The sequence below is a fragment of the Rhinatrema bivittatum genome, chromosome 4 (assembly GCF_901001135.1).
Source record: "Rhinatrema bivittatum chromosome 4, aRhiBiv1.1, whole genome shotgun sequence".
Taxonomy (NCBI): domain Eukaryota; kingdom Metazoa; phylum Chordata; class Amphibia; order Gymnophiona; family Rhinatrematidae; genus Rhinatrema; species Rhinatrema bivittatum.
Window position 1 is genome coordinate 404,559,791 of NC_042618.1, and position 12,894 is coordinate 404,572,684.

Consider the following 12,894-nt stretch of genomic DNA (forward strand, 5'->3'; position numbering starts at 1 on the left):
ACCTGTTGAAGCATGAGTGCCTGCTGCTGTTGAAGCAGGACCTGGAGCTGCTGGGGCGTCAGCACTTGCTGCTGCAAAATCTGTTGCATTTGCTGGGGAGTGATAACTTGAGGTGTCATCATAGCCACCGACACTGGAGCCTGTAATAGGAAGCAAATATACTGTAAACCAGGCTGCCAGCAATTCTTCAGGAGCCGCAGAGGCTCCATTCAGATTTCTTTCACAAAGAAAACGTGCTCATTTTTTCCATGCCCACTTTTTCTAACAAGGACGGTGCACTTAATATCTTACTTTGTTTAATACTCTGTTATGCGAGGTGGCACACTGATTTAACCCCAAGACCACCTGAGCCAATACTAAGGTACAGATCTACAGAGTGCAGAAGCATCTTTTGTTTTAAAGCATTTAATACAGCGATGGTGGAACAGAAATTAATATACACTTGTTCAAAAGAGAAAGAAAATCAAAATGGCCCTTAGTAAATAATAAAATAGTGCTAGCTTTCTGAGGTCAGCTGATCTGGGACCTCTGAAAACAATCCTTTTAAAAACAGTAAGCGGAAAAAGCTCAGTCACACCCCCCACCCCCCAAAGCTCCTATGGTTTTCAAGAGAAAGCCCCCTGCTACAATGTATTTATCCTTTCATATCCACAACGCATACAGATGTCTTCAGTTCTTTCACATTGTGTGAGATACCATTAAAAAGCCTTTTTCCATGACATTTCAGTGACAAACAGCTACAGTGATGAACTTGATAGCATTTCATATTTGCAACTGTTAACACGTTTCCGTGCAGGCATCTTTGTAAGGAACCTGTACACTGTATCTGAAAGGATGATGTCTTGTTCAGATAAAAACACTGACATTAAAATGACAGCCTGTCTCGGCCAAGGTTACACAAATTGTATTCAACCGGATACCTAATGACAATCCTATGAATTCTGCAGGCTTTCTACAATGCAATTTAACTATTCAAAATAATCATGGCACTTGGGCTTCATTTGCAGGCTTCAGGAGAGACATTTTGCCAGCCTCGGCTTTGTAACAAAAACTATTTTCACCTAGGAAACTGGGGGGGAGAGCCCCAAAAAGGAGGAAGAGGCCAGGCACACATGGGCCTTGAAACAGTTTGTATTTAACTTGGGGTGGTGGGTGTTGTGCTTTTCTTTGGGTTCAGATTGTACATGTGACAACCTATAACCCAAGTCAGTAAAGGATATACCAGGTTTTAAAAAGGGTCTGCTCTGCTGTTATCTCCCGTATTCCATGTAAAGGCAGTAACAGGTTTTACATGCTTTACTTCCGCACTCTCCTTTCTAAAATCCGCAGACAACAGCCAATGTGAAGAAAATGGAATTAAAAAAAAATTGTGTAGAGTAGCGGTAAGCAAGAAGCAGAAATGCACTATTAATTTTAGGTAACATAATGTCTTAATATGCAGTTTATCTTGACTTTTTTTTTTTTTCACATGATTTGCCCTGTCATTTGCATAGCGAGCTCTCATTCCTAATTTCACAGTCATTATGCACTGATGTCCTGATTTCTCAGCATCACTAATTTTGATGAACTAAAAATGGTTCTTGAAGGTCAGACTCGTCTGCAGTGAACAGCCTCCTCCTCCCATGTTGTTGTATACATGTTTTATAATACGAAACAGTACTGGAAGTGATATTTTATTTTGAAAGTCGAAGAAAACAATTTACCACGCCAATCTTATTTGCATGAATCTGGAAGGTCACCACCGGTGAGGGCCTGCTTCCCTTGGTGCGCTCTGGATCTGCAGTTCCATGCACATTGCTGTCATTCACGGCTGATGTTCTAAACCTACTCGTTACTATGTCAAGGAATCGGTAAAATCAGCCAATGTATCTCTAAGCTCTTGGCAGGCAGGACTATTTTCTCTAACTGTGACAACTGATGAAACCCAAGAACTGCAATCTCACTGTTATTTCTGACTATCCTATTCTTATATGAAACGGAGTTTTTCCAAAGATTGGCTTTATTCACTGAATCTTAAATGTTCAGAACAATAAAATATCCCAAAAGACAGTTCCATGCACCCCATTAAATTCATGGTTAACAGTGACAAACGGAGTTTATTTTCGTTGTTTCCATTGCCATTTTTACGACATAGTGGCTGAAGGAAACATGACTTGAAGCTTTAAGGTTTTTTTTTCCATTCTGACTGTGCAGCTCAAAAAAAAAAAGTTTGTGTAAACACGTGGGAGTTGATTTTTCAAAAGATTTAACTGGTTATTCTGGTAGCTAGATGGTTAAATGTAACTGGTAAAAAAAAAAAAAAAAAATTCTACCCACCCTCCCATCCACTGACTGGTTAAGGTGCTAGAATATAGCAAGATACAAACGAAGTTGCTTTGGAGGTATTTCTGAGGCAGGTTTTTTATTTACCTAATTAATGGGAAATTTCAGCATTAACTGGCTAAATTTACCTAGACAACTCCTTCTGCACAAACAGCTGGCCTAAATCTAGTTGGACACATTTTTGTCTAGCTAGTTTTAGTCAAATTTTCAGCTGCAAACTTAGCCAATCATCTTATCTGCTTAGAGTGTTTTTGAAAATTGACTCCATGCTGATAGCAATCCCAATTAAGAACTGCTAATGTTGTAAGTTTTTAGCAACTGTAATGGTGAATTTCCATGCTTAATGCAGCAAAACAATTAAAGTAAAGGCTTCTGAGATCTAAACTTGCAGTTGGCCCCAGACTCCATCATCTGAATGAAAGGAGCAGTTGATCTAGTAAGGAATTTCTTTCTACTTTAGCCCCAGTTGCTTATTTGCCTCCTTGTACCTACTCCAGCCTGTTTCAACTCCTACAGAAGACTACTTCAGTAGGATGTACAAACCTAAATACTGCTTATAAACGTTGCAATAAAGAAAATGTCATCCCAGCACATGGCAAAAGAGTTACCACTCTTGTATCCACACATACAATAGCCTGGATATAAGTGCTATTTAAAAAACAGAATTATGGTCTGACTGTCTGACAAAGGACACAGTGTTGTGTGCCGCAGTGCAATGAGACACATGTTGGAATCTCCTGTTCAAAGCCAGCAGGGGGTTGTGCATGCTGAACAAGTGAGGTGCACCTTGCCCAAGGATGGGCAGCTCCAGTCCTGGAGTGCCACAAAGAGGCCTGCTTTTCAAAACATCCACAGGGGCAGATTTTAAAAGCCCTACGCGCGTAAATCCGGGGGGGGGGGGGGGGGGGTGTTATGCGTGCCAAGCCTATTTTGCATAGGCCCGGCGAAGCACACAAGCCCTGGGACGCATGTATGTCCCGGGGCGTGGGTGGTCCGGGGCGTGGCCAGAGGCTTTCGTAGGGCGCTAGGCCGGCGAGCGCAACCTATGCCTGCCCAGAGGCAGGCACAACTTGTAAAACAAAGGTGAGGGGGGGGGGGTTTAGGTAGGGCTGGGGGGCATACGCAAGGGGGCACTAGCGTTCACCCCCTTGTGCGCACTGACCCCGGATTTTATAACATGCGCGCATGTTGTAAAATTGGGCGTACCTCTTAAAATCCGGCCCACAATGAATATGCATGAGATAGATTTGCATACATACAATGAAGACAGTGCATGCAAAAATCTCTCATGCATATTCATTGGGGATATCCTGAAAACCAGACCTGGTTGTGACACTCCAGGACTGACGTTGTCTACTGCTGACCTAGTCATTAGAGGGATGACCCAGACTTGACTACAGAACAACACTGGAAGTTAGGTTCAGTGAAAATGTCTCTTCAACCCCTTAGGGACAAAAATAACTCTTCAATCACTTGACCATGAATTCAGGGGTGTGGAGGGGTTAATTAGAAGGAAGAAATTCCTGCCCCCCAGAAAAAAAAATGACTTCTATAAAAAGATTTAATTAAAACCAAAACTGACTTAGGCATGGTAAACTTTACAGTTACAGCCAAATCTTAAAAGTAGTTTGATAAGACTTGTAATATCCTGCTTTCAAAAGATCTGTTATATGGGCATGGAACTAAAAAGATATACTTCTAAAAATGGAATCCATCCTTATTGTAGCCATATATCAAGTATTATCAATTACTATGGCTTTTGCAAAATTCTTTGGCAAGGAGAGTCATTAGAGTGTGTGGAATCTTGAACAGTCCCATTGTTTATGTTATGCACTGAACCCCAATTCAATGCAAATTAATAGGAAAATACATTCAGATTTTTATTTTGTCAAGTTCATTTATTGTGTATGTTTGGTTGTAAACCGTTTTGATTAATTCTTTTGAATTGTAAAAGCGGTATATAAACATTTTTAAATAAATAAATAAATTCAGATGATCTGAATGGTAAAAATGCAATGGATGAGTCGATTTTCAGTTTGGTAACTGCAATCAAACAAAGCAACTCATTCTGAAAATTCTTCGGATCATTCGTTTTGGCAAATAGCATGCACTATTTGTTGAAACAAATGACCAAAGAAATCAGAAGCCACACAAAAAATAAATAAATAAGACCAGAAAACAAAATATTCAAACCAAACAAAAAAAAAAAACTGCTCATCTCTACCAATTAAAGGCTGAATTTTCAAAGGCCTACGTGCGCAGAATTGGGGAGAAACGTGTGTGGCTGAGTTGTGCATGCGCCGCGTGGATTTTCGTTGGCCCGCAGCCATGTGCGTTGGAAGGGCTAAACAAAAAAGGAGCGGGCCGAGGGCAGGGTCTGGGTGGGCCAGGACAGCGCCATTAGGCACAGTCCCGCTGAAGCGCGCGCTGGGATCAGACCGGCTCGCGCAACCTGCTGGTGCTACGGAGAGCGAGTTAGTTTTAAAACAAAAAAAAATCTAGGGCAGTTAGCAGGGTTTAGGAAGTTCCCTCCCAGTCCACTCCTTTACTGGAATGGACTGGGAGGGAACTGGAGAAAAGGCCTATTCCGTTGCCGCGCTCATCTACTAAATTCCCCCCAATCACACGCACAGATATAAAATCGCGTGTGCATGTGCACGTGGATAGCGGATTTTATAACATACATGCATCGACATGTGCATGTTATAAAACCGGCGCGTCCATGTACGTGCGCTGGCAACCGTGTGCACATGGATGCCCACACGGAGGTTTGAAAATCTACCTTTAACTGAGTAGTGAATTTTCAAAGGATTTACACATGTAAAAGTAGCCATATCCGCATAAGTCACGTACATGCTATTTTATCAACATAAAAAAAATGTATTTTTGGTTTTCCATGCATATTTAAATGCGTAAAAAAGGGACTGTCTAGTTGGGCCAAGAGGTCCGCATATAAGTTATTTTATGAGAGATCTATGCAAATATATTAGGCAACTTATGGGGTAATTTTCAAAGGAGTTACGCGCGGAAATGTAGCATACTATTGTACCAAATTTTCTTCAGTAAAGTACACTTATTCAAGTAAATTCTGCAGAAAATTCAATGGCATGTATTGAGGCAATTTTCAAAAGCCCACTTACTCAAGTAAAACGCCATTTTGTGCAATTTTACACTTCCTAATTATCTAATGCAATTGATATCAGACATCTGTTGTCTGCTATTGCTGGATGGGAGGTCTGGATGAACTGAGGGAGAGTTCAGGGTGAAGAACTAGTAAAGGTCTCGATAAACTGGAAGAGGACTGGGTGAACTGGTGGAGATATCAGTGAACTAGTGATTTCAAATATACACATGAATGTTGTAAAATATACCTAAATCCTCTTATAAATCTGGATTTTACGTAAACAAATTATATATTTTTTGTGCATATTTATAAAACAGGTAGAAAAAGTACATCGCAGATATTTGCGCGCGAGTAGATATACACATATTTTGTAATCTGCGTAGACCTGATAAAGCAGAGGATATAAAATACTGTAGTAGATCTCCATGCAGCCATGTATATATAAGGTTGTGCAGAGTTGTTTGAAAGTTATCCTCCCTATACACACACATCTTTGAGTACAACTTTCAAAGTTATTTACTCTGGTACGACTTGGCTGAAAATTGCCCTTTACTACTTAGCTAAAAAGTATGCATGGGCTTCCTTACAGCATGTACTTTTTACTAGTTTAAAAAGGCGTCTTCCCACAGCGAGTTTAGGTCACGGGAGCAAACCAACACTGTACATTCAATTTTCAAATGTACATGCACTATTTTTCCTTCATTCAGCCATCCATTTGAATAGCAGATGCATAGATGGTAGGCAATTTTAGCACACATGCTTTGCTACTGATAATTTTAAAGGGAAACGTGTAGTTTCCCTTTCAAAACTATCTGCAATGTGTGCTACCTAAATGTGTCCATGCACATTGCGAACAATAAGGGCTATTAAAAATTTCTCCCTGTTTTTATGAAAAGTCCTTCTGTTATATTAGAAATGTAGTTAGCTTGATTTTCTCCCTAAGTTTTACTATAAAACAGATATACCCATAAAATCTCCATAGGAACTTGCTTACTAGCATACTGAAATGGACCACAGACTATTTCCGATGAAAAATTTGTCGAGCGTAGCTTAATCCTTGAAGCAGCTATACGCTATGGCTTCTTCCTCTCCATGTCCAACTTTTCATGTACTTAGTCCCTGGTAATAGTGAGAATCAGAGGGCATGCAGCACCAGCAATAGGCTATTATAGCCCACACGTTATTACCCATTACTACCGAGGTCATTAGCTGTAAGAGTGATGGTACTGGTCTTAACCTATTGATCACTGTAACTACTATCATTTAATCCTGTGTCGAATGTCTGGAAAGCTGCTAAAGACACACCAGAGAAAGTACTTTAGCATTGAGAAATATGGCCATGGTTTGGAAATTACACTTTGATTCATAAAACCAAGCCAATGGCTTAAATCAATAATATTTAAAACAGTTATGTATATTCTTAACTACAGCTCTCCCATATTTATAGGTCCCTTTTTTAGTGTGTTCAGTCAAAACTCGGCTTTAGTTTTAAGCACTGTGCAAATACGTTCAGCCATCTCCAATATTGCTACCTTAAAAATCACCAAACCTCTCAAACTAGACACCACAGCCATTATGCCTTCCACTGAAGACAATTAAAAAATAAAAAAAGGAGGCATTGAGAAACAAATATGCCCCCATGCACAGCTCCAGCATATAAAAACGAGTTATGTTTTATGAGTTAAGAATGAATCATAGCAGGCAACAGTTTATGAAGAGCTTGGATAATTCTTTTTTGCTTAGCTGCCTACAGGGATCTGCAATTCAAATTAAACTGTTGGCAGACAAATTAAGGGGAATGATAAAATATAAAACAGCAAAACACTAAACACCGCCATTTATTTCAATTTTCATAACATACGATTTCAATTTTTTTCTCTCCCACCCTACAGTGCGCATAATGCATTACAAAATTTGAAAGTGGACCAATAGGGGTGTGGTAGACACCCAAAATGCATTTAAACCTGTCAGTCAAGGTAAAAATACAGCTGTGATTTGGTTAGGGGAACTGTGCTAGCCTCAACCTGCTGTCATCCTAATACCAACTACCCACAACAAACAGTTCTTAATGCTAGCAATTACTTTCCAAACGTTACCTTCTTTAGACAGACAGCCCCTTGTTAGTGATGTGTTGGCAAACATATATGTATTTATAAATGAAAAAAGAAAAAAATCCTTTTGTAAAATCCATCTGATGTACAAACTAGGTGTGTGCAGTTATTAGGGTAAATGGATAACTTATCCGTATCACGGAAGGAAAACCAACCTTATTCCATTTGATATAAAACACAACAATCATTTAAAATTAATGACTCAATCCTCCCTTTTAATTATCAAGCATTATTTTGCATTTGTCTACCACTGTAGACAATATTTACTGAAACATGCATGTACTTGTGAGTGTGTTACATATATACATATAAAATAATCAGGCTTGTATTTTTTTTCTCCAGCTGAAAATATTTGGTTCCTGATATATATGAAGATAGGACTGTTATTTTTGTGCATTATTCCTTTTTGGAAAGTCATTTTCACTACTAATGTTATATATTACAAAACGGGATAACTAACTTGTTAGCCGGAATGTAAAAGAACAGGATTATTACTCTGGCATAGTGTAAACATCTGGTTCAGAAGTGGCTGCACGGGTGTTCCTGGTGCCCTATAGCTTAACAGCCTTGAGAAGCCATGTGCACAAAAAGCTATTTATTCAAATGTGTTGGCAGTATGATGTAAAACTTAGACTCTACAAGCACACAGACGCGAAGCCCAAATAAACAAAATGTATAGAAAATAGTTTTACAATGCCTTCATATTAAGACCCTGACATTTAAGAATAGATCTTATTAGAAATCCCTTTTAACAGACACAAAATCTTTCCAAAGTACACAACTGAACAGATGAGATGAACACGTCAAACGGGAGAGAGGAACACCGTCCATAACTGAAGCTCTACCTACGGCACTGCAAAATAAAGACATACTAGGTATATTGCACCTATATCGTAGATAAGTACCCACAAGACACATGGCTGATACAATCTCTAGCTTGGCTTCCAGGCCCATTCAAGCGGAAACCAGTGATCTATTTCACTATGTGAAATGGATTTCACTTTTTTTTTTGGCATTACTCGCCTAGAGACTTAGTTGTCTTGCAAACTATAATCAATTAAGACAGATCATGGCTACCATGCCACTGGAAAAATCATCTCAAGTGGCAAGGCATCACCCATAACAGTTGAAAGAAAAGAAAATAGAAACATGGAGTTCAAATATCAACTACATGCATAAAAGTGAATTAGTATTTAGTGTACACATACAAACACACATGCAACATTTTTTTCAACTTCTCTTTCAGTTTATGGAAATATTTTCTTATTTTCATTATTCATTCATTTTTCATATTAAGCATCTTAATAAGCCTAACAATGATAATTAATATTAATAACTAAAATTTAGCAAGCTTTTCTCGTATTCAGCTAAATGCTTATTTGCTTATCACCTGACATGTAAGTGGCAGTGAAGTTCTCTCTCACTTCTTCTCCTTGGGGTAGCTAAGGCTTCTAACTGTACGTCAGGTTAATTGCTTTGGTTACGACAAAATAACTGTTTAAATTCATCCCCTCCCCTCCCCAAAAAAAATAATAAAGTCTGCACTAATTAAATCTTATTAACATGTCAAAACGAAGCTATGATAGAAAAAAATATATAACCCAACAATCATTTACCAGGCAGTGGCTGGCTTTTCAATCATACTATTGCTATTTTTTTCCAAGACCAGGGCTCATTTTCCCTGATGTAGGTGGAATGAAACAATGTAATATGTGTAAAAAGCATGATTAAAACTGTGATGCTATTTTGCAAGAATACATAAGGGGGAAAAAAACCCAATTTCAGTTTATATTTGGCTGAAGAGGGAAAGGTTCCTACACATAGTTAACACATTGTAAAAAAAAAAAAACAAAACAAAACACAATAACATAGAACCCTTTTTCCTAATTTTCCCCCTTACATTTGTGGCAATTCATTACCAAAGTTTGGTTTAATTAAGTAATAAAAGGTGGCAATTGCCGTAGCAGCATTTAATACTTGATTTTATCTGTGAAACGACAGACTATTACAGTCGGGCATATTTTAAAAGGTGGTAAGATCTTAAAATCAGCAATATTAATGGATTATCACAACTGCTGTGCTTTCAGGTTAATTTTTTTTTTTTTACAGATTTTAATTTGGTGTCTGGCTGTCTTAGATATTTAAGAAAAGGTACAATGGTAAATCTAAGATACTGACCACCTTATTTCACAAGAGCCTAGCCAGAGATTGTAACCAACTTCTTGCTCAGTTTCATCTCAAATGTTAATTTTGGCTTTATCACTTTATTTCGGAATTACAATCTTAAAAATACTTGCAAACTTTATTTGCTTAAAATGTGCAGCTTTTTACACCTATGCCAGACACCTTCATCTGTACATCACAGCTAAGCACAGGGGTGCAAATTAGATTCTAATGAGAAAACATCAGTTCCTTCTTTGACAATCTTACTATTCACTGATTTACTCCTAATGAAGACACACTCCAACCAGCGAGCATTCAATGTGCTAAAGGTCAAAACACGTTCAAAAATGCCTAGCAAAATCAAGGCAAATGGGAAGCCCGTAAAGAAGCCTTCTCGTAAAGTGGCGTGGCAATTAAAGTAATTGTGCAAAGAGCCATCCTCAGTAAAAAGTAAGAAGAAATTAAGCTGCCACCACTGTAACAAGTTAGATGAAAATCAAAATTTAATGTATTCTCCCTTGTGTCATCTTGTTTTGTCAAGACATCAAATAGAATTGGAAAGTACAAAATAAAAAGCCCTTGAGAAATCACAGAAGTCGACCTTTTTGATGTTGTTGCTTTACCTTGTTCTTGGTTATCTGAAGAATGATGTTTCAAATTTAAAGGCACGATAGTTTAAGAATAATGCGCTGTATCAGGGCTTGTAAGAGGCGCTGCCTACAGTCTTGCCTAATCAATGAGACTGATCATCAATCTCAACCCATTGTACAAAATACACAATTGCAATTACAGTGGAAGCTCACTGTTCATTCTCTAAATGGTTGCAACAGCAGTTACTGTCAATGAGAAACAATGGCTGGAAAGGTAAACCCGTTAGATAGGAGAGCCGGTACCCTGGAAAGTGAAAAGACTGAAAAAGGTTCACATGAGATCTACCCTGCTCAGTTACTTGCCCCAAGAGTGCTCCAAGGTATCAGCTAAACCCTCGGACCAGATTTACACACTTAGTATATCCTTTTCCTTTGTCATACAGCGATAATAAATAAGTTTGCATGCAGCCGATGGTTTCAAAAACCGGAGGGAAAAAAAAAAAAAAGCATTTCCATTTAAATGAACTCTGAACTACACAGCACAACAGTTTCCAGTAACTCACGTCTGCTCTCAATAAAATAAACTACACTGAAACTAGCCAAGCTTTGCCCAAACAATAACTAGAGCTGATGGTGGTGTCAGGACTTTCCCACAATCGCCAATGTGCAGGTGTTGAGAAATTCTGCCTTTCTCCTCCTCTCAGCTATTTAAATTTTCCAAAACAAACTAGCTGAAAATCAACAGCCTTCTCTCGCACACCAGAACGTTTGCTATAACTGCAACTGTCACAGCCTCTCAAAATAAACACATTACAAGAACAAGTTTAAAACAAAAAAAAAACTATTATAAACATATTTTTATCAGTCTTTCACAGCCAAAAACCTTTTTTAGCACTTGCTAGCTCTGAAAACTTTGGAATGTAAGCTTCCCTGTTTTGACACTACTGGAGTATGCAGTAGAAAGAACAGAGCATATCAAACCAAAAGAGACATGCATTTAACTGTGATATTGGATGCCATCTGTTTTCCAGCAACAATTCAATAAATATAAATTAGTTTTTGGGAAGCTGGACAATAAACTTACTTCTTTTCAACCTTGACTATGTTGTTATTCACCAAGTACAATACAACCAGAGAAGGCATCAGATGGACAATAATAATGTCCATCACCATAAAGTAACACTAACATGTCTAACATATGTATTAAACATTAGGGGGGGCCACAATCTACATAATCATTTATTTCCATGTAATATTATTGAAGACTTTAATCATCAAATTATGTATGTACGGACAGAGAAAGAGTGTGTCAGTTTTATATTCATATATAGAATAAAACTTGCATCTTTTTATTTTAAAGGGTTTGAAAAATTTGATTTTGCAGTTCGAGTTTACCCAATTCATTTTTAGGTCATTCAAAGTTTCATGCTTTAAACAGAAGATCAAAATTAATTTTGTAAATAAAAGCAATGCCTAAATTATTAAAGGGCAAATTGTTTTTATTTATCTACACGAGCAATTATAAACCGAAAATTCAGCAAAACCTTTCCAGTGATGAGCTTTTCATGATTTATGGTTTACAGCCCAAAGAGGTTATGCAACAGTGCATACCTTCAGATGTGTTACTTGAGCCATTGGAGATTTAATTAAGATCACTGCCTCTAAAATCTCTGTCAAATGAAAATTCATGGAAGACAATACACTATGTACCCTTATGCAGATTGCTTCCATTTCCCTGATTTGGGATAACACAGGCTAATCCTGGTTTCCATGATGGCAGATGCCAAGTTCACAAACTATCTCTTCTTCAAATATTTGCGGTGGTAATGATGGTGTCTTCCACATGTTGTGGTTATGAGCTCCCCTGCCCTGGAAAGCAAGGGGAGGGAGGGGGAGTTGCAAAGTTCAAAGCAGTAAGCTTGGATCAGGCAGGGGCAATGGTGGGGGTGGCGTTAAGACTCTGGTTCTCCAATTTCAACTCTGATGTCATCACTCTTGCAAAACAATCGATCTCTGCTTGGAGCAATATTTCTGCCATACCTGTAGGACCCCTTTCATCCCCCTGTTTAAGAAAAATACAAATAATTTCTAACTGTGTTTCTAATTACTGAGATCTGAGTTTATATAATTGCAGTTACCTAATCAATTGTTAAAAAGAAAAGCAATCAAAATAGATTTGAGACCAACGGGGATCTTTATCCTGGAGAGGACAGGAAAATGTGAATAACCAGGTGGTATCCTACATGTTGTTCTTTCCATACAGTGAGCATGCCCTGTCTAGTGGCAGACTTTGAAAAATATATATGTTTTTATGCATACGCAGCATCTATTCTGAGAGGGTTAATATACAACTACTGAAGGAAAGTTGCTAGCATTTTTCTGGTGCACCATGTTTCATTTCTTTGCATTATTGTAATATCTGGTCACTTATCTCGTGGCTTAGGAATGACAGGTGCTAGCAGTCTGGGGCCTGACAAGCAGCTACACAAATAGCTGTCTTGCCTGAAAGGACTAATGCATTACTAATGAACAATACATCAACTTTGATTATAAAGTGTCAGAGCAATCAGTTTTCAGTTGAGTT

The 12,894-nt window shown here is 38.2% G+C and overlaps 1 protein-coding gene across 1 annotated transcript in view; it reads right to left on the minus strand.

Moving 5' to 3' along the window:
• FOXP1 (forkhead box P1) overlaps positions 1-12,894 on the minus strand; it is a 1,246,052-nt gene that overhangs the window by 186,128 nt on the left and 1,047,030 nt on the right. Inside the window, 1 exon segment of the mRNA XM_029601088.1 lies at positions 3-140. Within this exon segment, the coding sequence (XP_029456948.1) occupies positions 3-140 (138 nt within the window).